Here is a 27,622-nt window from a genome sequence, read left to right as displayed (position 1 = left end):
CTGATTTCAATATATTATTTGCAGAATTTTGACTTTCTGAGGTTTATAATGTATCTAGACATAGATATCTTTGTGTTTAGTCTGTTTGAGAGATGTTAAACTTCTAGGTTCTTTTGATTAATGTTTTTTAACAAATTTGAGAAGTTTGTGGCCATTTTTTTTTTTAATCTTTCTCTCACTTCTCTCTTTCTGAGACTCCAATTTTACATATGTGGGTATGCTTGATGGTATCCCACAAATCTCTAAGTTTAGTTACTTTTAGTGCAGAAACCATGTGCCTGTACAGCACTGTGGAGTAAGTCCTGGAGCCTGACTACAGAGTCTCAAAATACATAAAGTAAAAATGACAAATGAAACAAAAATAAACATATCAAAATTATAGTTGGTGATTTAAATCCTTCAGTCTGAAAAATTGATTACACCAACTAGACAGAAAGTAAATAAGGGTGAAAGAGACCTGAAAAACACTACTAAACTATTTGACTTAATTGATGATTTTAGAACACTCTATTCAGCAACAGCAGAATGTACAGTTTTCAAGTGCTCATAGAGTATTTCCCCATATAGATTATATATTAAATAATAACATACAGGTAAGAGGATTAAAATAACTCAAAGTATATTCTCTCATCACAGAGGGATTTAATTAGAAATAAACAACAGAAAGAAGCTGAAAAAATCACATATATTTGGAAATTAAACACCACACTCCTAAATAACTTGTGGGCTTCAGAAGGAATTTCTAGAGTAATTATGCTTTTAACTAAAAAACCAAAACTGTATCAATGTACATGGAATGCAGCCATGATTAAAGGGAAATGTATAGCTTTAAATAACTACATCAGGAAAACAACCACAAAAGTTTCCGTCATAATCTAAACTTCTACCTAAAGACACTGGAAAAATAAGAGAAAAGTCAACCAAAAGTAAACATAAGGAAGAAATAATAAAGATCAAATTAAAAATCAATTCAATAGAGAATAGAAAAACAATAGAGAAAATCAATGGAACTACAACCTGGTTACTTGAAATGCTATAAAATTGATAATGCTTTAGTCATACTGAACAAGATAAAAAGCAAGAAAATCAAAATTGCAACATCAGGAGTGAAAATGAAGAATACAATTACTAACCCTATAGAAATATATGGAAATGTTATGAACAACACTATGTCAATGAATTTGACAGCTTGGATGAAGCAGACATATTCCTAGAAAGACATAAGAGTAACTTGAGAAAAAAAGAAAGCCACATGTCTGGATAGACATATTACAAGTAAAGAAGTATTTTAGAAAAATAATACCTTACAGAGCAGAGGTCAGCAAAAATTTTTTTTTTTTTTTTTTTTGAGACGGAGTCTCGCTCTGTCGCCCAGGCTGGAGTGCAGTGGCGCGATCTCGGCTCACTGCAAGCTCCGCCTCCCGGGTTCCCGCCATTCTCCTGCCTCAGCCTCCCGAGTAGCTGGGACTACAGGCGCCCACAACCGCGCCCGGCTAATTTTTTGTATTTTTTAGTAGAGACGGGGTTTCACCGTGGTCTCGATCTCCTGACTTTGTGATCCGCCCGCCTCGGCCTCCCAAAGTGCTGGGATTACAGGCGTGAGCCACCGCGCCCGGCCAGCAAAATTTTTCTGTAAGGAGCTAGGTAGTAAATATTTCGGGCCATATGCAACCTCTGTCAGTTCTTTTTCTCCTATTCCTCCCCTTCCATCTTCTAACAGTTTAAAAGCATAAAATTTATTCTTAGTTCGTGAGTCATACAAATACAGGCCATGGCTTGATTTTAACATGTGAGCAATAGTCTGTGAGTCCATGTCATAGAGAAAAGCTCAGGACTAGCTGACTTTACTGGTAAATTCCATCAAATATTTAAATAATAATACCACTCCTACAAAAAATAACTTTCACAAAATAAAGAATAAGATTATTCCTAAATTTATCCCAGTTCAGTCCACAATTTCCTAATCCAGCCTAACAGGTCAGAATTACTTTGATCCTAAATAAAAAGAAATCACAAGAAAACTACAAACTAGTATGTCTATGGTCTCCATAAAATATTAGCAAACCTCATTTAGCAATATGTGAAAAGATTATATAATTAGCAATATGTGAGAAGATTATATACTATGACCAAGTGGGATTTATCCCACCAGGTCAAGATTGGCTTGACATCCAAAATCAGAGACTCTGTGACTTTACTTTTTGGTAACCTCAAAACAGAGATTTCACATCTGAGCTCAGCACCCAAGGCCTCACAGCAGTCTATGCTTTTGTGAAATATCAATCAATCTATTCAAGGTCCCAGGGTCTGATCTCATGTGGATGGAGAACACTTCCCTGAGATTCAGCATATCCAAGACAGAAGAATCATCTCTCTGTAGGATAGTCTCCCAATGGTTAGGGTAGCCTCCAAAGAGATTTAGGGCTGAATCCAGGGACATTGTTGAAGACTATTATTTGCCAAATTTGGAGGCTTTTCTCTTCCTTAGGCCTCATGCAGATTTAGCTAAAATTAAATTTATTTAGAGGGAGATTAGTGAAAATAATCATTAATCACTTATTTCAAATGAAAATAAAAATGTATTCCAAGTTCAAAGTCAGAGATTGAGGAACTAAAGTCATCAGGTGCAGGACTGGGGTCAGGGAAGGGCAGGGACTTTGTGTGGCTGTGTATGAAGGAACAAGTTTAACATGAAGAAGGAACCATGAACCAGAGATAAAGACAGCCTGTGCAGAAAGTCAGAGGATCCTTTTCCTGTTTCTTAGCTGACAAAGATTTTCTTCAGCTAGCCATAAGGCAACTGTCAAATATCATCACATTTAACTAGAAGGATAAAATTTGTGCAAGCTCAATTGAACAGCAACAACTAGATGCAAGGAAGAAGTCAGCCAGGATGACTGCAGGGCTGGGTCATTTCTCAGTTTGTCAGAGACTGAGCCAGAGATAGTCTTTAGTCCAGATTGTTACTTAAAGCACACTGGTCCCTCAAGGCTGAGGAGTCTGGGACGATTTGCAGGGGTTTCTGTAGTTTAAGATGAGGTTTCTGAAGGCAAGATGTCCTCACCTTAGAGGCGACCCTTTCTGTGCAGAGTGTCGGTATCCATGTAGCACTGTGTATTCACTGCTGGCACAGAGGTACTGAGAGGTGTGTGAGGGGCTGGCAGACTCCAGGGTCAGGGGAAAATGCTCTATCCTTAGTCTGGAGACTGTTGACTCAGAGGAAAAATCTCCCCTCTCTGTGGAATTAACCCCATAGGAATAGTGGATGAGGTGTAATTCCATTCCTGGATCTTGTTGATACCAGTACATTTTGTCATGGCCCATGGTTTGAGAACATTCCAGAGTGATCTTCTTTCCTGTCCCTATAACACGGTGTCTTGGGTTCTGGTAGATATCAGCTTCCGTAAGGCCTATGGGAAGAGACAGAAATTGGCAACAGAGTTCACAATGAACTTTGAGGCTGAGCCAGGCACAAACCCAACACAGAGGAAGTGTTCCTTCTAGATTTTGGAAGGAACTGTGTCTATGACTTACCTGCCCCCAGAAAATAAAAGGCCATGTGGCAGAGGAGCCTGATAGTCATGGCACAGAGTTGGGGCTGGAGAGGATGTCTCCCAGGAGTGGGGAAGCAGGATGGGCTCTTGATAAAGTCATTGTGTGTGTGTGATGACACAGCCCTTGCAAACTTCCTGGGTCCCACTGCCATCCTATTGAAACAGTTTCATCTGTGTCCTTTTAACCCATCAAATGACTAATATTTTTTTCACTTCCCTCATCCAAAGTAGGCTTGATGCTTTGCTTATCTTAACTAAAGTCTTTAATATTCTTACAAAACATTCTATTGCAACTGTTTTATAAGCTATGAACATAAAAACTACATAGCTTTGAATGCCTATAATAGCGGGATTTTACCTGATTAAAAAGGTTGGGAAAGGAAGTGGCATTTGAGTTGAGTTCTGAAGGATGAACAGGAATGAACTCTGCAAACCCAAGAGAGAAGAACATGCAGAAGAGGGAACCAGTGAACAACGTGACTTGATCAGACAAGGAATAGGAGAACTTGTGAGCATTAATTGGGGCAATCTGTTTATACAGACACATGTAAAGAGCTTGGAGCAGTAACTGGAATTCATTGAGTCCTCAGAAAATATGGTGTTATTGTTGTGTGATAATAACTTTCTCAGTCTCATTTTTCACTGACTTGGTATTCAGGCTTTATCAACTTAATCAGCTGAGCCTTTGCCTAGGATGATTTTAGTCCATCTGCCTTTTAATTGCACTATCAATCATGACAGAACAGAAAATACAATCCAATACATGCTTTGGTAATATTGCTAAAAATTGTTTGGGTGCTGCTGCAGTAAACAATGTCTAAACCAAGTGTCATTCTCCCTCCGCCCTTTCCCCCATTTCTTCTTAACAGAAAAGTCTTTGGTTTTGATTGTGAGATACAAAGATTAATCCCAGAATTTCTCCCAGCTTTGTCCACTTCCTTTGCCCTAGTTCACTGAGATCTACTGTTGGTATTTACTAAAATTTTTGTTCACATGATGCTGATATGGGGTTTGGGTTTTTACGATTATCTCTCTAGTGTTTGAACACCATGTCTTCAAGTCTGTATGTATTTACATGTAACACTTGTGGGCCCCTGCTTACTCTTCCTCTGTCATGTGTCATGAAGGAATATAACAGTTTTGATTTACCAAACCCTGAAATACTCTATCCTATCAGTGGCTCCTTTAAGATAAAAGTAATCAGTAAAATCATTCATGAGATTTGGCCTTAGACTTTACTATGAAATCTGGTCTTAATAGTAAGTGCTGAGAACAGAAAAAATAAATGGAATTTTACTGCCCCCTGCTGAAAAAAAGGTGTTAGAGGTTTGGGGAAATTCTGACAAATTTTAAAGAAACAGGAAAGAGGGAGGCTCCCAGTTGTTTTCAGTGTGAGATGACTTAAGGATGAGTGATGAGTTGATGAAAGTCTTCGGCAGTGACTGGATGTAAAATCTATACCTCACAGTAGAAGTAACTAAGAAAGGAAAGAAGAGAAGTGCTCAACCTGGGGTTGGAAGTAGATATGAGAGAGTCTCAGGTCCTAGTCAGATGAAGTGGTATTCGAAGGCAGAGGTAACTATCCACTCCTTGCTGCCCAGTGCAGGAATAACTCATGCATAGCTTGCCTTTTATTGATGAAAATACTTTCCCCAAAGACTACCATTCTGGTTTAGGTAGGGAAGTCTCTGGAGAAGGTGCTGGGAATTGCTAAGTGTGAATTACAAAGACAAACATTATTATATATAATTCTTGTATATATCTCTATACATTTTTGTTCTAGTAAAACACCCTTTCTCAATGGAGGCTTCTTGATTCTCAGGACTTTGTAGTCCTTCCAGTGTCCATGAAGTTTGCATAGGGAAGAGATACCAAGAAAGACAAGAGACAAAATGCAGTCTTAATATTCATCTAGGAGGGAAAGATCTGGAACCAGAATGTGGCCATGCTAAATTAAGACTTCATATTATGGCAAAGGACTCACCTGTCTTCAGACAAGGCAGGAGGGAGAAAGGCTGAGGGTTCTGTAATAATAAAACTAGGACTGCAGGCATAAACTTAACTTGTTAAATATTCTAATTAGAATATATTATAGACTCACTTCAATATATGAGTATATAAATTTGTGTTAACAATTAAAACAGAATCTTTCATATATTTTCATATATATACATTATTCTTTGCATGTCTTCTTTCTCAAAACTGATTCCATTAAGAAAAACAGCTTTGATTTCCCCGAACATTCTCCCATGTATGTTTGAGATTATGTCACTTCCCCCTAGTTCTCAATCATGTATTACCATCAGATATTAATATCAGACAATAATTGTTACATAAGTCTGTATACATTTTTTGTCCAGTAAAACCCCCTCTCTCATTTCCAGCCTTCTCTTAACCAAACATAATTTCTTTGTTTTAAAGAGACTTGTAGATGGGAGGTGTGGAGGACTTAAATACACATGTACCAGACCTGGATTGCAACGGTCTGAACTCAGATCACGTAGGACTTTAATCGTTGAACATACGAACCCTTGATAGCAGTTACCTCGTTAGGATGTCCTGATCTAACATCGAGGTCGTAAACCCTATTGTTGATATGGACTCTAGAATAGGACTGCGCCGTTATCCCTGGGGTAACTTGTTCCGTTGATCAAATTGTTGGGTCAATATATGTATGGTAATTTGCTTAAACTGGTTTAGTATCTTAGCATAGGTTGCTCAAAGGTTAAATTATGCTCCGAGGTCACCCCAAACAAAATTTTTAATGCAGGGACAGTAGTTTAAGGCCTGTGGGCTTATTTAAGCTTTGTTTGCATTAATAAATTAAAGCTCCATAGGGTCTTCTCGTCTTATTTATTCATGTACGCCTCTTCATGGGCAGATCAGTTTCACTGGTTGGAAGTAAGAGTTGAACCCTCATGGGGCCATTCATACAAGTCCCTATTTAAGGAACAAGTGATTATGCTACCTTTGCATGGTCAGGGTACCGCGGAGGTTGAACATATGTCACTGGGCAGGTGGTGCCTCTAATACTAATAATGCTAGAGGTGATGTTTTTGGTAAACAGGCAGGGTAAAATTTGCTGAGTTCCTTTTCCTTTTTTTAACCTTTCCTTAGAGCGTGGCTGTGTTGGATTAACAGTATAGGTAATAATAAATTTGTTTGGTTGTTTATTAATATTAGGCTGTTAATTGTCAGTGGGTTATTCTGGTCTGATGTAGGCTTATGCAGTGGAGAATATTTCATGTTACTTATATTAACATTATTGCTTCTATAAAATAATAGATTAGTCCAATATGGTGTTAGGAGTTCAGTGGTGTGATTAGAATTTAGAGTGGTTGGATGTTGAGCTTGAACACTTTCTTAATTGATGACTGCTTTTGGGCCGACTATGGGGATAATGTTTTTTACTCTCTATGTGAAGGTTGTTTCTGAATGTCTAAAGAGCTGTCCCTCTTTAGACTAACAGTTAAATTTACAGGGGGATTGAGTGGCTCTGTAGGTAAATTTAAAGTTGAACTAAGATTCTGTCTTGGACAACTGGCTATCACCAGGCTCGGCAGGCTTATCACCACTACTCATGAATCTCCCTACTATTTTACTACATAGATGGTGTGCTCTTTTAGCTGTTCTTAGGTAGCTCGTCTGGTTTTGGGGGCCTTGACTTTGGTTCTCTATGTAAAGTTATTTCTAGTTAATTCATTATGCAGAAGGCATAAGGGCCTATCTTTGCTATTTTATGCTTGGTTAACTTTTTCATCTTTACCTTACGGTACCATGTCTATTGTGCCAGGGTAAAATTTCTATCACCTATACTTTTGTTTGGGTAAATGGTTTGAGTAAGGTTATTTGATAGTACTAGTATTAGTCAAGTTTAGGGCTAGAGTTGGCTCAAGGTGGTCAAATTATGGTGAAATTTTCTGGGTATGAGCCAGATGCTTTGTGTTAAGCTACACCTTGTTTCATCCAAGTGCACTTTCCAGTATACTTACCATGTTATGACTTGTCTCTTCTATATAAATATGTAGGGGTTTTAGTTAAACTAATCTCTAAAGTAATATTTGAGGAGGGTGACGGGCAGTGTGTACATGCTTTATGGCCTCATTCAATTAAGCACTCTGCTCTTAATATACTGCTAAATCCTACTTGAGCCCTTAGATTCCATAAGGGTTGTCGTGAGATTTTCTGGGTGTAGAAAATGTAGCCCATTTCTTAGCGCCCCACGGGCTACACCTTGACCTAACGTTTTTACGTAGATACTTGTGCTTACTTAATGGCCTTTACTAGGGTTTGCTGAAGATGATGGTATATAGGCTGAGCAAAAGATGGTGAGGTAAATCAGGGTTTATCCATTATAGAACAGGCTCCTCTAGAGGTATATAAAGCACCGCCAAGTCCTTTGAGTTTTAAGCTATTGCTTGTAGTGTTCTGGCGAATTAACTATTGGAGTTTGATTTAACTATTGGAGTTTAGAGCTAAGCATAGTGGGGTATCTAATCCCAGTTTGGGTCTTAGCTATTGTGTTTTCAGAAGTATTAAAGCCTCCTTCATAGTTTATTTTATTTCGGCTAGGATTTTTTACAACTTAGATGAAGCTTAGCTTTATTAAGGATAGATCTAAAACACTCTTTATGCCGAGTTCTGTTAGTTCGGCCGTGGTGGCTGGCATGAAATTAACCAACCCTGGATATTAGTATAGTTTAAACTTTTGTTTATTGCTAAAGGTCTATCACTGCTGTTTCCCATGGGGGTGTGACTGAGCAAAGTGTATTGAGCTGCATTTGTGCATGCTTGATACTTATTCCTTTTGATCAAGGTGATTTAGAGGGTACTTTCACTGGGATAAGGATGCTTGCATGTGTAATCTTACTAAGAGTTAATAGAAAGGCCAGGACCAAACCTGTTTATGGGGCCGTATAAGCCCATCTAGACATTTTCAGAGTCTTGCTTTAAATAATTAAGCTACATTAACTGTATATATGTTAAGTGTAAAATTGGAGTATAGAAGAAGATACAGGCAATATTCACAGTTGTAGGATTCAGGGATTTAAAGTTGAGTTAGCAGGAGTTGGTGGAGTAGATGTTAGTAATGGCGAGTAGTTGGTGTAGTACAAGGTAACAGATGATGCCTTTTGGGGTGTGTAAATTTAGGGTATGGGCTTAGTAATGGATGGGCGTGCGTATTAGATATAATTGTTGTAAAAGTAGAATTCGATTGGTGGGAGGTTAGTTTCCTAAAAAAATTTGCATTAGTTGAGGGGTAGCTGTTGGGGATACCCAAAGCTAAAATACAAATATTTTGGGCTCTGTCAGAGTTGAATTAAGGCTTTCTTGTTTTGGGGGCTTGGCAAGGTGTCTCTTTTCCTGGGTTGATGAAGTCAGAGATGGGGGAGGGGGAGTTGCGGATTTTTATTTTAAAAGTCCAATAAGGGGAACAACTGTGTGTGTTTGTCTGTTAATTACTGTTATGTCCTTCAAGCATGAATTAAGTAGCACCTTAGGGTGGTTATGCCCGGTCGGAATATTGAATTTAGGTGCGATTAATATAGGTGATTGGTAGGGATCAAACACAGGTCCGGCTGCAGGTGATGGGGAGGGGACCAGGCCTTCCACGATGCTGAGTGATAGCATACCTGAAAGTTAAAATACCAAATGCATGGCAGTGCTCCCATGACTGGTTAATAGGGTGATAGTCACTGGTCCATCGAGATGTCTACTCTTAACTAAAGAATATATAACCTTGTGAAGAGCCAGTACGAAAAGAAAACCAGCACAAGACAAAGATACCCTCTTTTGCCACTCCTATTCAACATAGTACTGGGAGTCCTGGTCAGGGCAATCAGGCAGAAGGAAGAAATAGACATCCAAATAGGAAGAGAGAAAGTCAAACTATCCCTATTTGCAGATGACATGATTCTATATCTAGAAAACCCCATAGTCTCTGCCCAAAAGCTGGTTGATCTGATAAACAACTTTAGCAGTTTTAAAATACAAAATCAACATTAAAAAAGTGGCATTCCAATACACAAAAAACATACAAGCTAAGAGCCAAATCAGGAATGTAAGTCCATTCATAATTGCCACACACAACAAATATCTAAGAATACAGCTAACCAGAGAAGTGAAAGATCTCTACAACAGGAATTACAAAACACTGCTCAAAGAAATCAGAGATGACACAAACAAATCAAAAAACATTCTATGCACATGGATAGGAAGAATCAATATCATTAAAATGATCATACTGGCCAAAGCAATATAGATTCGATGGTATTCCGTTGGTGCAAAAGTAATTGCGGTTTTCGTGAATTTTAAATCATAACTAGGCTCAAGCACATCTTTATTAATCAAAATAGGAACCATTAAAATCAACACATATTTTGCCAATGAGAAATAAGTTTGTTTATTCCTGTGGCATAAAAATCTATGCTTTGGAATTCAACGAACTCTTGGAAAGCATTTTCTGCGTCTTGCTGGCTATGGAAGCATTTTCCTTGCAAAAAGACTTTTACATCAAGTTCTGGCAGTCCTTGATCAATTATTTTTGTGCCTGGGCCTCCCTGGCTCCTAAAAGAATCCCCACTGCAGGGGAACCAGGGGACTATTCCAGTGCCTGGAAAGAAAAGGGGCATCTCCAAGCTCCTAGCTTTGACCTCATACTAGGGACAGGGAATTTTATTTTTTGAAATTCAGTGCATCCAGATAATAATGGCAGTCTATGTGCACCTGCAGGTTAAAAATGAATCTCAGCAGAGATCAAAGCGTGGGGTAGTAGATAAAAAATTACTTTTGTAAATCATAGTCTCTGATACTTTAACTTCTCAGTCAGATTTAATGATAATTAAATTTACTTACAGTGAAGTTGTAGAAAACAGGCTCGTTATTTTGTTTTTAGTAGAAAGGCAACCAAATATAGAGCTCAATGGTGGAGTTGAGCTTGGAAGAACTGGGGCAGAGAAAGGTTAGACAGGATAAAGGAGCTGTCAGTGGGAACAGAACAAAGTGTGGGATGTTGCAAAGTGGGTGGAGATAATGGCAAAGGGACTATAAAATCCACATTGTATTGAGCTTATAAGAAATGCTCTTGTTGAAAATCATGAGCTTCTGTCAAGTGCTCAAGTTCATTCTCCTGAAAGGTCACCATTGGGCTAGCTCCCTAGGAAAAATTAAATAGGGGAGATTGATTTAGTGTAGCTTGTGGTTTCAAAGTCATCATATGGCTTAGGGACATTGATTGAAAGTGGCCCTTAGCTTACACTGAGGTTCACACTGCCTAAGACCACTGAAAGCTCTAAACATCCCACATCCCACAACCCACATACAGGTACCCTTCAGAGCATACAACTCACCCATGTGTCTGTCTTTCTGTGTAGACAGCAGGTGGCCAAGAAGCACTGTGCAAATCACTGGTGGCACAGAAGTAAAGAGCTGTCTGGTTGGGGGTGGCAGACTCTAGGGACAGGGAGAATTTAGCCTGTTCCTGTCGAGAGACACTGTATCCATTGGAGATCTCTCCTTTGTTTATATCTTGGACATCAAAGGAGTAATAGATCAACCGTAGCCCCAGTCCTGGGTCTTGTCGATACCAGTACATTTGATCATGACCCTTAGTCTGAGAACATTCCAGCATAATCCTCTTTCCTGTCTTTGCGATCTTATTCCTTGGGGTCTGGGTAACATCAGCATCCATGGACCCTGTGGGGAAATAAGACAGAAACTGAAGACAGAGACTGGCAAATGTCCTCGTGCTGCAATCTCTAGGGATAGGCTTAATCCAGAACCTGGAAAATTTAAGGCAGTGATTTCCCCATCTGTTTCCCAAACTCACCTGTTCCCAGGAGACAAAAGGTCACACAGAAGAGGAGCAGGGAGGCCATGGCACAAAGAGGAAGGATGGAGGTGTTTCAAGCTCTGGATGTTGAAGGAAGCAGGGCATGGAAATAGAAAACTGGGAGGATTCAGGAAGTGATGTCATTGTCCCTCCCAAGGTACTCGGTCTTAAGAAAGATGCCATGTTGGCTTATGTATTATATGTTCTTAGCAGATGCTGAAATTCTTCTACTTCTCTTCTTTTTCTGGTGCTTTACTGACAACCACCAGAGAGTTATATCTCTCTCCTTTCTCAGGGCATATCTATTTCAGTTGTCCAAGGAGACATCATCCTCCTGAAAATACAGGCTGGAGAAAATTCAAAACCAAATTGAATTTTGAATACAGGGAGTGTAGTCTCACTTGAATGATAGGACGATACAACTCTTCTCCTTTTTTTCTGCATTTAATCATTTATTCTAACTCAGTTCTTGGTTTATGCAATTTGAATACATTCTTTGTAAAGTTTGAGACTTTTCTGTTTTAAGAAGGACAGGATTCCTAACTTTGTTTCAAATTGCTCCTATTTTTTAAGTAGCTCCTGCTTTTCTGGTCAATGTTTTCTGGGCACAGAACTTTATTAAAAATATTGGTTTATTGTAGAAACGTGTTAGTTAAATGTGGGTATGTGCTTCAAAGAAGTACTTAACACTTTCATTCCTGTTTTGAATTAGCTGGATATGCAGTGGTTCATTAAAGAATTCATTTTATTCTAACACAAATTATTCCTGACTTTAGGAGGAAAGAGTTTAATATTTAATACAGCAGATTGCAAGTGCAGAATAGTTATAGTGATAGTGTGAAACAGTGACCGATGTAACAGACAACTGGCTCTTTGCTGCTCCAGATCTGTGCTTGTCCTGGTGAAAAAGGAGAGTTCCCTGACCCCCCTGGAAGGACGTGCGGCAGGAGTGTTGCTCACCTCTTCGGTTGCTGCAGCTGCTCAAACCCCTGAGGGGAAAGAGAGCACGCAGATAGACAGATGCAGGAGCGTAAGTGGGCAGATAGTTCTGCCATCTGCGCACGGCTTGAGTGTTAACCAGCTCAGTGGACCCTCTGCCTTTCTGCAAGGGCAGAGGGCCAGTGTGACAGCTCTCTATCCCGAGCTCTTGCCCAGCATCCTGGAAGAACTGGGTCACACACGGGCTTGAAGGATGAATGTGGGGTTTTACTGAGTGGTGGTAGTGGCTCTCAGTAGGATGTATGGGGAGCTGGAAGTGGGGATGGAGTGAGAAGATGATCTTCCCCTTGGAGTTTGGCCATCTAGGGACTGAACTCTTCTCTGACAGCCCCCAGTTGAACTCCTATCGGGGTTCAGACGTTCCTCCTCTTTTTCTCTGCCACATCGTTCTGCCCTCCCTCTGCTTGTCTCCTAACCTGCTTGTCTGCCTCTGAAGGCTGGGGTTTGGGGTTTATATGGGTACAAGAAAGGGGACATGGTGGATCAAAAGACAACTTTTTGGGGATGAAAACAGGAATGCCTGTCCCCATTAACAGCTGCAGGTCACCAGGCTTGAGGGTGGGGCCTTTGCTGAGAAACCACCCTCTTCTACCCAGTATTTTTGTCTCCTGCCCATATCACTGGCTCTCCCTCATGCATGGGTACACCATGGCATCCTACCCTACTCATTCCTGCTGCATGTCAAATTGGTGAAGTCTTATTTTTAGATATTTTTACTTCTAATTCTAAAAATTTCAAACATATACAAAGTAGGCTTAATAAAATGATGAGCCTTCGTGTCCTCACATGAGTCATCTTCAGTAATTACCGACTCCTCACGGGCTCTCTTGTTCATCTACCACCTCCTTCACCACTTCTGCGTCTCCTGTGTAATTTTGAATAGTTGTTGCTTTATTTAGGAGTACCCAAGCACATTTTACAGCAATTGCCGACACTCCCGATAACATATTCCAGTGTCCCCTCCCTTCTTCTCTTTCTGGTTAAAGTTCTCCATTAACAATATGAATAAAAATGTGGATTTGTTCCAGTAAACTGCTTAGCCAGGGGTCTGATGAATATAAACAAGACAATGATCATAAGAACTTTTATTTGGGGTTTGTCTTCAATGTAAAAAAAAAAAAAAAATCATTGCCCTTATTTGCAATTCTTAAAGTAAAGATGCTGTTTTGGTGCCCTCTGCTGTGGGCAGTAATTTGAGTGGAATTAATAATTGAGAGCTGAATATTAACTATTCTTGGTGATCACGTTAGTCGAGAGAAAAGAGGACTGATACCCAGTGGTTGAGAGACCGTTTTCCTGGGCATTTCTGACAGAAGTTTGTAGGTGCAGAGCAAGGAAAGAAGAAGCAGAAATCATTCTGGGAGCAGAATCTATGCCCGAGGAGGAGTGAGTGAGCATTATCAGAGGAATGAATGGAGGAGACACACATTCGCACGGAAATGAAATTGAAAAAGGCATCCCAATTTCTGGAAAAACGAGAGGGTTCTTCATGGCACAGGCCAATATATTCTCTACTCTGGGCTGGCTCATGCACCTCTCAAATCGTTTTAATAATCCACATTTGCTCTGACCTATACTCTACCACAGGCAGGACACAGACTTCTTGGTCTTACCCACAGACCATGTCCATCTGTGTGCTGTGTGTATGCACATGATTCTAAGTACTGTTGAACCCCTCATTCCATGTGTGAGTTATTGATCTGTATAACACACATCCTCTGGCATAAAAGGCTGCCAAAGGATAAGTAATTTTATTTCTTTACTACTGCGTAGAGTTTTTGGTGTCCTAAGAGAATTTTGCCTGCTCTCAACTCACAAAGATGTTTTTCTATGTTTTCTTCTAGAATATTTGTGGTTTCAGCTTTTATAATTATGTCTATGAAACATCTCAATTTAATTTTCATTTATGGTGGTAGGTGACAGTAAAGGTTTGTTTTTTCCATATGATTATCCAGTTTTTTCCAACATACTTGTTGGAAATTACCATCTTAATGCATTGAAATTTCCAATCCATAAACATGATCTCTCTCTCCATTTAAAAATATTTTCTTTAGTTTCCCTTTGTGGAGTTTTGTAGTTTTTAGTTGAACATCTATGCTAAATTGTCCTTAAGTAATTTGTTATTGGTACTATTGTAAATGGTATTATTTTCTGAAGTTTGTGTTTCAATTGTTTTCAACTAGTAAAAAAAAAACTTGATTTTTAAAACACTGATGTGTGCTGTGATATTGGTAAATTCACTAATTATTTATAATTGTTGTTCCTTGATTTCTTATGATTTTCTACGTAAACAGTCATGTAATCTGCAAATAATTGGACTTCTTCCTTTTCAATGTTTAAAACTTTTATTTTTGTTGCTTTATCATGCTGATTAAGATCTCCAATATAATATTGAATAAAAATAGTGAGCAGCTTAGCACAAGCATTTATTAAGCCCAAGAATTCAAGTCCCACCTGGGGAATATAGTGAGACCTCATCTATAATTAAAATAAAGTAAAGAGGAATGAGAAAACTTCATGGCTTGTGTCTGTGGGGAAAAGAGAGATCAGACTGTTACTGTGTCTATATAGAAAGAAGTAGACATAAGAGACTCCATTTTGTTCTGTATTTGAGATGCTGTTACTCTGTCACCCTACCCCCAACCTTGTCCTTGCAAGAGACATGTGCTGTGGTGACTCAAGGTTTAATGGATTTGGGGCTGTGCAGGGTGTGCTTTGTTAAACAAGTGCCTGAAGGCAGTATGCTTGTGAAAAGTCATCACCATTCTCTTAATCTCAAGTACCCAGGGACACATACACTGTGGAAGGTCACAGGGACCTCTGCCTAGGAAAGCTAGGTATTGTCCAAGGTTTCTCCCCATGTGATAGTCTGAAATATGGCCTCGTGGGAAGGGAAAGACCTGATTGTCCCCCACCCTGACACCTGTGCTGAGGAGGACTAGTGTAAAAGGAAAGAAGGCCTCTTGGCAGTTGAGATAGAGAAAAGTATCTGTCTCCTGCCCGTCCCCGGGCAATGGAACTTCTGATTTTATGTTCTATTTACTGAATAGGAGAAAACCGCCTTAGGGCTGAAGATGGGACATGCTAGCGGCAGTGCTGCTCTTTATGCACTAAAAACGTTTATGGAGATGTTTGCATATGCATATCAAGGCACAGCACATCTCCTTAAACTTATTCATGTCACAGAGATCTTTATTCATATGTCTTACTGCTGACCTTCTCCCTACGATGATCCTATTATCCTGCTACTTCCCTTTTCCAAGATGGTAAAGATAATGATCAATAAATACTGAGGGAACTTGGAGATCGGTGCCAGCGAGGGTCCTCTGTATGCTGAGTGCCGGTCCCCTGGGCCCACTTTTTGTTTCTCTATACTTTGTCTCTGTGTCTCATTTCTTTTCTCAAGTCTCTCTTTCCACCTAATGAGAAACACCGACAGGTGTGGAGGGGCAGGCCACCCCTTTGTGTCTTATTATGTTATAGGAGGAAAGTGCTCAACACACTATTAAATCAGATGTTATTTGTAAATTTTTCATTTATAACTTTAATCAAGATAACTGTCTTACTAGTTTACTGATAGTGTGTCTTTTGGATAAGTATTGATTTTGTCAAAGGTTTCTCCGAATCTATTGAGAGGGTCAAGTGATTATTCTTTATTATTCTGATATAGTAAAATATATTGATTTTGGAAGCTAAACCACTGTTTTTCCTGCAATAAACTCACTTGGTCATGTTGTAGAATTGTTCACATATACACATATATATATATGCACAAAAATATGTATGTATATTCATATTTGGATTTATGTATTATTTATTTTTGATCCAAAAGTATATTTTCTATTTTTTGAAGAAAGTTAATTTTTGGAAGCTTTTGCTCATCAAAATTTGAGTGAATTATCTAGTTACCTCCCCCCCACAATAGATGTACTTTGTAGCAACTCTATTTTTTTTTATTTCTGGGGTACATGTGCAGGATGTGCAGGTTTGTTACATAGGGAAACGTGTGCCATGGTAGTTTGCTACACCTGTCAACCCATCACCTAGGTATTAAGTCCAGCATGCATTACCTGTTTTTCCTAATGTTCTCCCTCGTCCCACCCCACCCCACAACAGGCCCCAGCGTGTGTTGTTTCTCTCCCTGTGTCCATGTGTTTTCTTGGTTTAGCTCCCACTTATAAGTGAGAACATGCAATGTTTGTTTTTGTGTTCCTGGGTTAGTTTGTTGAGGATAATGGCTTCCAGCTTCATCCATGTCCCTGCAAAGGACATTATCATGTGCGTCCGTGTGAACAGACCACCAAACAGGCTTTGTGTGAGCAACGTGGCTGTTTATTTCACCTGAGTGCAGGCAGGCTGAGTCCGAAAAGAGAGTCAGCAAAGGGAGATAAGAGTGGCTCCGTTTTATAGGATTTGGGTAGTTAAAGGAAAATTACAGTCAAAGGGGGGTTGTTCTCTGGTGGGCAGGAGTGGGGGTCACAAGGTGCTCAGTGGGGGAGCTTTTTGAGCCAAGATGAGCCAGGAAAAGGAATTTCACAAGATAATATCATCGCTTAAGGCAAGGACCGGCCATTTTCACTTCTTTTGTGGTGGAACGTCATTGGTTAAGGCGAGGCGGGGCATTTGCACTTCTTTTGTGATTCTTCAGTTACTTCAGGCCATCTGGGCGTATATATGTGCAAGTCACAGGGGATGCGATGGCTTGGCTTGGGCTCAGAGGCCTGACAGACATGATCTCATTCCTTTTTATGGCTGCATAGTACTCCTGTACATATACCACATTTTCTTTATCCAGTCTATTGTTGATGTGCATTTGGGTTGATTCCATGTCTTTGCCATTATGAATAGTGCTGCAGTGAACATACGCATGCATGTATCTTTGTAATAGAATGATTTATATTTCTTTGGGTATATACCCAGTAATGGGATTGCTGGGTCAAATGGTATTTCTGGTTCTAGATCTTTGAGGAAGCACCGCACTGTCTTCCACAATGGTTGAATTAATTTAGGTTTTAACCACCTGTGGAAAAGCATTCCTATTTCTCTACAACCTTGCCAGCATATTCATAATGGCTGATCTGACTGGTATGAGATGGTATCTCATTGTGGTTTTGATTTGCATTTCTCTAATGATCAGTGGTGTTGAGATTTTTTTTGGTATGTTTGTTGGCGGCATGAATGTCTTCTTTTGAGAAGTGTCTGTTCATGTCCTTTGCCCACTTTTTAATGGGGTTGTTTTTTCCTTGTAAATGTGTTTGAATTTCTTGTAGATTCTGGTTATTAGACCTTTGTCAGATGGATAGACTACAAAATTTTCTCCCACTCTGTAGGTTTCCTGTTCACTATAATGATAATTTCTTTTGCTGTGCAGAAACTCTTTAGATCCCTTTGTCATTTTTTGCTTTTGTTATAATTGCTTTTGACGATTTCATTATGAAATCTATGTCTGTGCCTATATCCTGAATGATATTACCTAGATTTTATTCTAGGGTTTTTATAGTTTTAGGTTTTACATGTAAGTCTTTAATTCATCTTGATTTAGTTTTTGTATAAGGTGTGAGGAAGAGGTCCAGTTTCAATTTTCTGCAAATGGTTAGCCAATTCTCCCCGCACCTTTTATTAAATAGGGAATCCATTCCCCATTGCTTGTTTTTGTCCGGTTTGTCGAAGATCAGATGTGTAGATGTGTGATCATTTCTGAGTTCTCTACTCTCTTCCATTGGTCTATGTGTCTGTTTTTGTACCAGTATTATGCTGTTTTGGTTATTGTAGCCTTATAGTATAGTTTGAAGTCCAGTAGCATGATGCCTCCAGCTTTGTTCTTTTTGCTTATGATTGTCTTAGCTATTTGGACTCTTTTTTGGTTCCATATGAATTTTAAAATAGTTTTTCCTAATTCTGTGAAGAATGTCAATGGTAGTTTAATGGGAATAGCATTGACTCTATAAATTACTATGTTCTATATGGCCATTTTCATGATATTGATTCTTCCTATCCATGAGGATTAAATCTTTTTCCATTTGTTTGTGTCCTCTCTGGTTTCCTTGAGCAGTGGTTTGTAGTTATTCTTGAAGAAGTCCTTCACTTCCTTTGTTAGCTATGTTCCTATGCATTTTATTCTCTTTGTAGCAATTGTGAATGGGAGTTCATTCATGATTTTGCTCTCTGCTTGCCTGTTGTTTATGTATTGAAATACTTGTGACTTCTGTACTTTGATTTTGTATCCTGAGATTTTGCTGAAGCTGCTTATCAGTTTAAGAAGCTTTTGAGCTGAGACAATGGGATTTTCTAGATATAGGATTATGTCATCTGCGAACAAAGACAATCTGACTTTCTCCCTTCCTATTTGAATACCTTTTATTTCTTTCTCCTGCCTGATTGTTCTGGCCAGAACTTCCAATAGTAATGTTGAATAGGAGTAATGAGAGAGTGCATCCTTGTCTTGTGTTCATTTTCAAGGGGAATGCTTCTAACTTTTGCCCATTCAGTATGATATTGGCTGTGGGTTTGTCATAAATAGCTCTTATTATTTTGAGGTATGTTCCTCAATATCTAGTTTATTGAGAGATTTTAACATGATGTTGGATTTTATTGGAGGCCTTCTCTGCATCTATTGAGATAATCATGTGGTTTTTGTCTTTAGATCTGTTAATGTGATGAATTATGTTTATTGATTTGCATACGTTGAACCAGCCTTGCCTCCCGGGAGTGAAGCCAACTTGATCATGATGGATAAGCTTTTTGATGTGCTGCTGGATTCAGTTTGCCAGTATTTTATTGAGACATATTTGGATTTAATTTGTTAATATATTGTGAAAAGTTTTCTTTCATGTACAGCCATAAAAGATACTGCAAAGGTGCATTTGACAGATTTTGGCATTAGGGTTTTGCTGGGTTTATAAAAGTGTTGTGAAGTGTTTCTTCCTCTTCTATTTTCTGAAAAAGTTTATGTAAGATTGATAGTCTTTTTTCCTTAATTTTAAAATGGAATTCATGAAGAAATAATTTGCGTCTGGAGTTTCCTTTGAGAGAGGGTTTTTGATAAAAAATTTAGCTTCCTTCATTTGAAGTTCTTTACATTTCTTATTTCATTTTGAATCATTTTGGTAGGTGGTGTTATTCAAGTAACTTCATTCCATCTAAGTTGAATAATGTATTGCATATACTTACAATATTCTGTCACTATTTTAATGTCTTTTGTATCTATAGACATATGATTTCCTTCATCATTGATATGGTAATTTGTGTCTTTCACCTTTTTGTCTTGATTGCTATGGGTTAATCAATTTCATCAGTTGATTAAATCATGACCATATTTTCCTCCAAATTCTTGAACATATTTCTATAATAACTGCTCAAAAATTCTCATTTGAAATGTCCAACATTTGTGTTATTTCAGGGTTGGATTTTAGTTTTTATTGTTTATTTTTTTCCCCATGTGTAACATTTCCTAGTTCTTCCCATGTTTAATATATTTTTCATTTCAAGATCGAAATTGTAGATGCTACATTGTTGACACTCTAGAGATACATATCTCTCCATAGACACGTATATCTACAGATTTTATATATATGTATATATTTATATATGTATATATTTGCTTTTATTTAGAGAGTGCTGAGATATTTTTCTTCAAAAGGCAGTGAACTTATTGGCAGATCAACGAGATCCTTTTGAGACTTGCTGAGCTTTGTTAGGGCAGTTCTGGAGTGGTTTACTCTAGGACTTTGGTAGTCCTTCTCTTGAGATGTGACCCCTATGTGGCGCCAGCTGCATTCCCAGGGGTTTCAGCAAGCCCTCTCAGCTCTGCCCGGTCAGGATTCATGTCTCCCATGTTCATATAACTGTCAGAATCTCTATTTCTCTCACAGCTACCCAGCAACTGCTCTCTGCCAGGTCTTATGGAGGTGTTTCCCATGCATTTTCTGCTTAGTTTTTGACTAAAGACTTGAGGGGACCTCATACAACATTTGGAGGTCTTATTCTGCATAGCTTCCTTCTCTTCAGTAGCTCATCCCTATCACTATCAGCCATGGCCATAGCTCTGAACTCAATCTCTGCCTCCCTCTGCTGGACAGACCCCTGCCCCCTGCTTGGGCTTTACGTCCTTGTGCTGCAGCCCAGAAATCATGTCAAGGCAGTCTCAGGACAATAGTGAAATTCCCCTTCTAGGTTTCTTCTTTCCCAGTGATGGCGACCCTGTACTGCCTGTTGTCTGATGTCTGAAAATAGTTGTCTTACAATTTTTGTCAAGTTTTATAGTGGTGTAAGGCAATAGAACAAGTACATAATAACTAACTATTTTTATTTAAAGCCAAATTCCCAAAATAAACATTTTAAAAGTTTTGTTGTATATTCTCAAACTGACACTATTATAAGTAGTTTAAAAGACTAACACTTTGACTAGACTCGTAATCAAATTGGACAACAAAATTCATTTGTAAGTGTTCTCAAACATATTTTTACTAATATTTCATTCCATATTCATATGAATTTTCTGTATTCATATTCTCATTCACTATTAAATTGTTTGTTTGATTTTTTTAGATTGTTATCTTTATGGTAAACCCTGATGGTTTTCAGGATATCATTTAAAATTTGTTTTCCTTAAATTTATTTTTTTCCCAAACTTCCTCAAGAATTTGTTTTAATTTATCCACTGATAAATCACTCCCAAAGAGAATATAATATTCTAATGTTTTCCATGAAAGTAATCTGTTTTGTCATCCTTATACACATTATTTGAAATACATTTTTATGGTTCTTTTTACTCTACTCTCTTTCCCCAGAGACCAAAATTCCATGTAGTGTAGCTGATAGTTTCTCAATGCCTTTATGTCTCAGTGAATGGGAGTTGCTCTGCAAACATTTGTGGAATCAAAATGGATTAGCTGTCATATCAAGAGCTCAAGGAGATTGGTGTTTGCAGTGGCTGGAATTTGGCCCTAAAAGAGATAATGTGTGAGCAAGTATTAAGCCTTCCAAAAAGATGTGTGAAATTTTTCTGTCCTTTGCTATAACCAGACAGCATAACCCACTTAGAAAAGAGCAATACGAATTAATTTGAATCAAATTTACCCCAGATTGTGAAAAAGCACAGCAAAATGGAGTGAAGCACTTTTTCAGAAGTTCTGGATGGAAAGGGTTATCAGTGGGTGATAGTGGTTTGGGGACAGCCATGGCTGGTAACTTTTCTATGCTGCTTAAAGACATGAGTAATAATGGAAGAGACAGAATGTCGAGCATTCAGCAGAGTGGAAGTGAAAGATAGAAGTATCATTCACATAATGGAGATAACATGCATGCACCTGCTAAGGTAAGAGACCACCTGGTTCCTCCCACATCTACTGATTCTTTGAAGTCTGGGACAGGAGTGGTGCCATATTGGGTGGTGCTATTTCCAGTGCCTAACATTTCAAAAAAGGAGACTATTATCTTGTATATCTCAGGACCTCCTACAAATTGTTGAGGAAAATATAGAACTCTCAATAGAGAATTTGCCTGAGGATATGGATAGACCATTTTGAGAACAGAAATCCAGGACCACTATCACATGAAGAAGTGCTCAAACTCATTAGTAATTAGAAAAATGCAAGAGAAAGAAAAGGAGGGAGAGAACATTATTCAGCTTTCTAGATTGTTGCCAGTTATTATTATAGTGGTATAAACTAATCTCTTAATTCCTTTAAATTATTGGTTTATTTAGTTTAAAAAAAAATTGTCACCTGTATCTTTACAGTAAACTCTGATGATATTCTGGCAGTGGGTGAGTGGGGCGGGGATGGGGGTGGGTGGAGAGAGAAAGAGATTGGAATCTCTTTACATTGCTAGACTGAGAACAATCTAGATTACTGGATAAGGATTATAGGAGATATTAGGATGTAGGAAAACACCCCATTTACTTTTATGTGGGATTGCAGATGTGTACAGTGATCCTGAAGAACCCATGGTGGTATTTAAATAGATAAAATATGCATAGAATTCCATGTCTCAGCAATCATGACTTGCTCTGGGCATATAATCCTATAAGCAATCATACAAGTCTATGAAGGTATTTGTGCAAGAATTTTCAATTCTGGCAGGAAACTGGAGAAAATCTGGGTGTTTCTGAAGACATGGATATGAGTACTCTCTATCATATAGAAGCAACAGACCGAATGTACATATAGAAAAACCGAGCAGTTCCCTTGCTTGAGCTGAGTGGAAAAGTAACATTTATGTGATTTTAAATACATACATACATGCCTACTGCTGAGTGCTCTATGAGAAGGTTCATGGCTGGATCATGACCGATCTGGTTTTTTCTCCTGGGATTTTGAACTCAGGCTTAGAAAGAGCTGGGCTGGTGTTTATCAGCGTAGGGAAATGATGGCAACTGAATTTGTAATCTTTAGTGACCATCTCATTCTCACCATGAGGCCTGGAGAGAAAGAGGTGGTGTACGGGAGATAAAAGCATGCAGCAGCCAAAATTGAAGAAAAATCAGAGCTGGAGAGAGAGTCATTCTAGAGCCCAGCCCTAGGGTGCCTTTTCAGAACTGTCTGTCCCTCGCCTCTTGACTGTTGCTAAACACGCTTTATCCTTGTGTTAAATTCCACTGTGGCTTAAACTGGCTACAGTTACTTTCTATTACTCCGTTCCAACCTAATACATCACCCGCTTCCTGAGCTGGGCCTGTGACAAGTTTGTGTGCTAAGAGGAACTGACATTTCAATGCTGTGGATTGGCTGCTGGCACAGAGATAGAGTGCGGTGTCTCCTGGTTCCGAGGACGGGATCTCCAGGCTGCAAGGTAGGTTCTTGGGGCATTGAGATGAGAACCGCTTCTTGTGCAGCTCCGTTTCTTGAAGAACTTGTTCATTCTGAAAGGAAATCAAAAATGTAAACTCTTTATTCTGATTCTGTTGATACCAATAAACATAAGTATGTCCTTTTTCGGGGGTACAATCCATCTTTGTTTTCTGTCCTTTTCCTTTGACCAAATATCCTGGAGTCTGTGTGACTTCGGCATGAAAAGAGCCTGTAAGAGAAAGAAACAGATGCTGTAGAAAGAGTCCAGGAAAGAGCTTAAAAAACAAAACAAAACAAAACAAAAGCTTGGATTTGGGGGTTGGCAAACCAAGGACAAGGATTTTTCTTTTGTGCTCGGGGCGCACCTGCTGCCAGGAGACACAGGGCTGCACAGCCGAGGAGCCTGGTGCCCATGGTCACACTGACATCGCAAAGGGATGAGGCTTTTGATGCCCTCTCTGCACCTTCTTGACGTGATCCCTCCACAGACTTATAATCATCATGTTATTGCTTCATGTTCCTGAGCAAAAACACTTTATGGTATCGGGGAAAAAAGCTTTTATCCTAACTCAGTAAACATAACTAAATTGTTTTGTATTCATTTAAAAATACTTTATGTCTGTTTTTGCTAATATAAGCAATGCACTGATATTTTAGAACGTTAGAAAATAAAATAACAAAATAAAAGTGTGATGCCACTGCCGGAAAGCAATTATCACTGTTAACACCTTAGTGCGGGTCTTTCTAGATCCCTCTCTCCCTCCATATATAAATGTGCAGATATATAGACACATTATTTTTTATAAACAATATTCTTGAAATTCTGTTTGATAAGCTTTTTTCAGTTAATGATCATCATCCTTTCTCATCAATGCATTTTCATCTTATCTACTATTTAGTTTTTATGCAAAGTTTCACAGTTGTTTCAAAAATGTCCTTTGCCATTAATTTGAGCATCAGTTTCTAACTCAAGACTGGGCATTCCTTCTGGCTATTAATTATCTAATTATCTTTTTGTATAATACATACCTATGTTGTAATTACTATCTTTATGATACTGAAACTAGGCACTGCTTTGAAAAATACTTCACTTTCTAGCTCTTTCTGGTGTATTTTAGCTTGTTCATTTACTAATGTTTCTTTTAGATAACCTCCCTTTTTTGCTTTTTCTCTCTGTAACTATTTATTTTAAATAGTGTATTTTTTGATGATTTTTTTTTTTCACTTTTTTCTTCCTCCATCTCATCCTCATTTCAGGTAAGTAATGTTAACAGCTTAATGTATATCTTTCCATAGATTTCTCCTTATTTGTTTAATTGTTCAGTGAGGTTGTTTTCTCCACATTACAAAATTGACTTTGAATATATAGATAATAACTTGATAACATACCAAAGAATGATCACTTACAAAAACAACTTGGCACAGGAAATAAAATATTACCAGAACATTTGAAAGCTCTTATTTCTCTTCCCAGATTCCATGCCTCTGTTCTCTAACTCTATTGAGGTGTTTGTTTTTGTAATTATTTGCTTCTCTTTTATATTTTAATACATAGCCACAAAAGCAAACAAAATAGTGTTTAGTTTTACACGTTTTCAAACTTTACACAAATGAGACAATGCTGTACTTTTCTTCTGCAGTGTAATTTTTCATTCAAATTTGTGAAATTCATTCATGTTTGTGTGTTTAATTTTAGTTCATGAATTTTCACTACTGAGTAATTTCTTTATAATGACCGGGATCTATTCTTCTGTTAAGTTACATTTGGATATTTTATACATTTTTTGCTATTACAGATGTATTACAGTGAATATTCTTGCCCTGATTTTTGTAGAAGGGTTTCTCTAGAAAAGCCTTTCTCAAGGGTGGAATTGATGGATAGTGGGTACATGCACGTTGAACTTTACTAGATAATGCCAAATTGTTTTCCAACATGGATCCACCTGTATACACTCTAGCCAGTGATGCAGAGAGTTCTTGTGGACACTTTGCCTTGCCAACACTCAATAGATTACTATTTTTATCATCGTAGCCATTCTTGTGGATATATATTTCATAGGACTCAATTTCTATTTCCCTGATTATTAAATTTAGCAACATTTACATGTTTAATGACCAGTGAGATTTTGCTAGGTGCTTATGGTTTTCACTCACTTTTTCTGTTGACACTTACCTTTTTCTCATTGATCTGTAGAAAAATTAGTTTGTAGGTTTTTAAAAAATAAATTATATATATTAGCTTTTCTTGAATATATAAATATAGATAGAGATATTAATTTGTTGTAAATATATATATATATTTAATGATATGTCACTATACAGTCAATCCTGTCACTCTTATATAATTAACTTTGATAAATTCAATATCTTAATTTGTATATAGTGATTTTTATCAATCTGTTCCCTACTGATTGAGGGAATAAGAAATCTTTCCCTTCTTTAAGACCATGAAGATGTGCTCTTATATTATACAGTATTCTAGAAGCCTTGTGACTTTATTACAATTATGCTTTTAATAGAGCTGGGATTGATTTTGGCTATGTATTGAGATGTGTCCGATTGCACTTGTTTTTCTTTGTATAGATACCCAATGTTCCCATCAGCATTTGTTGAAAGATATATTCTTTGATTATTGCAGTACCATTGCTGTGTGTTTATGCATGTGTATTTTTTCCCTTGGATCTATTTATATATCAGTGCCCCTATATTACACCACTTTTATTATTGTGGTTTCGTAATAATTCTTCATGTTTGTTATATTTAGTCCTCTCACTTGAAGCTTCTACTTCAGTGCCTCAGCTATTCTTTTATCCTTTGCAGCTATTCTTTTATCCTGTCCTTTATCCACTGGTAGGCAGACTCATGCAACTTCATTCACGGAGGCTTTTCATTTCCTACTTTGGTGATTTCTTGGAATCTTAGCTAAGTCTTATGTCTTCCCAAAAGGAACTTCAATGGAAAAGGTTCTGTTCACCTCAGTAAACTAACATATAACATTTTACTGACTATTCCCTGTTACCCAAGAAGTGTTTGTGGCTTCTTCTGCCTGGGTTACCTTTATTTTTTTCCCTAATTTTCTTAGAAATGTCAAATACTAGACAAAACAAAACCCTCACTCTCTCCCTCTTCTGTTTTTACATCCCATGTTCTAATCACTCCTCACTCTCAGGCTTCTTTAATCTCCATAAGGAACCAGAATACCACAGTCTTAATTTCCATGCATTTTATCTCTGTGATCTAAATCTATATTTTGGTGGAATTTTCTGTCCCCATACTTCAATTATTTACATGCTGAAATCTGCAGAATCTCAACCTCTAGTCCAGCTTTATGGTTTCTCAATTTCACGTCTTGTCTATGCAGTTGCCTACTTCTAGTTTTTATCTCATTGTTCCATAGACAGTTGAACCCTATTACCCCAAATGGGAACTGCCACTGCTAACATGATTTCATATTGTTTGAAATTGTGCCCTTTGTAAATGATCACAGTTATATGAGGAAAACTGAAAAAATTTTATCGTTTGCTTGTCTGCTGATGACAATCAAGTTTCAGCTCTCTCTTTTGAGCAACAGCCTACAAAGGACTTTCATACTTATTATATTCATGGAACCAAGAATTCAACTTTTTCAAAAACTCCTTTCTGTCTACTTCCTCAAATGTATTCCATTTCTTTTGATTCATGTAAATTGATCATCTTGTTTCTCTTTGTAAACTGTTCCCCAAAGTGTCACACTCTTTAATATGCCTTTGCAAAAGTTGTTCTCTTTGCCCAGAATGCCCTATTCAGAACCAGGTCTATCTGGTGAAGTTCTAATGTGACTTCCTCTTTGCTTTTTCTGATTCAATCAGACAGAATTGCACATGTCCTCCCTTAAGCTCCCAAATGACTTCGGATTATAGTAATATATATTGTATTTTCCATTCTATTGTAATTACTTTCTTGCTAAACTCTTAGCTCCTTGGATAAAGGATCTATTTTCTTTTCAGTTTTGTATCTTTTATATTTCCAAAAGTAACAGGACATAGTAAAATCTCATGAAAATATTAAAAATGAAAAAATTAAGCTAGAGGATACGGTGGGGACTGTAGGACTAGGACACATTTCCGCACAGAGAGACAATGGCTGCGCTTCCACTGTGGTGCGCTCCCAGGACAGAAGTACAAAGCTGTTTGGCTGGTGTGGGCCAACTTCATCATGAGAAGAAACAGGCCCTTCTCCTCTCGGGAGACACTGTAGCCTTCAGTTAGGTCTCCTCTCTGAATATCCGTTTCAACCCTTGCGTAATAAATCAGTCTCAGATTTTGCTTTGGGTCCTGCGAGTACCAGTACATGGCATCTGATAGATGTCTGCATCTAAGGTCCAAGAGATAAAGGCTGCAGATCATGCCCAGAAGGGAGGTGCTGGCCAGGGAGGGGTCTGGCAAGCCCAGGATAGGAATTGACCAACC

The 27,622-nt window shown here is 38.2% G+C and overlaps 2 gene segments (V, D, J or C); both read right to left on the bottom strand.

The window, feature by feature from the left end:
- Positions 1 to 27,622, bottom strand: part of LOC102137723 (T cell receptor beta constant 1-like) — a 266,137-nt gene that overhangs the window by 215,010 nt on the left and 23,505 nt on the right.
- Positions 488 to 11,467, bottom strand: LOC107129333 (T cell receptor beta variable 24-1-like). The segment is given in 3 exon segments: positions 488 to 3,410; positions 10,904 to 11,249; positions 11,383 to 11,467. Coding segments are annotated over 3 exon segments (411 nt in total).

The sequence above is a fragment of the Macaca fascicularis genome, chromosome 3, assembly GCF_037993035.2.
Source record: "Macaca fascicularis isolate 582-1 chromosome 3, T2T-MFA8v1.1".
Lineage (NCBI taxonomy): Eukaryota > Metazoa > Chordata > Mammalia > Primates > Cercopithecidae > Macaca > Macaca fascicularis.
Note: the sequence above shows the minus strand (reverse complement) of the source record. Positions and strands in the feature narration are given on the sequence as shown.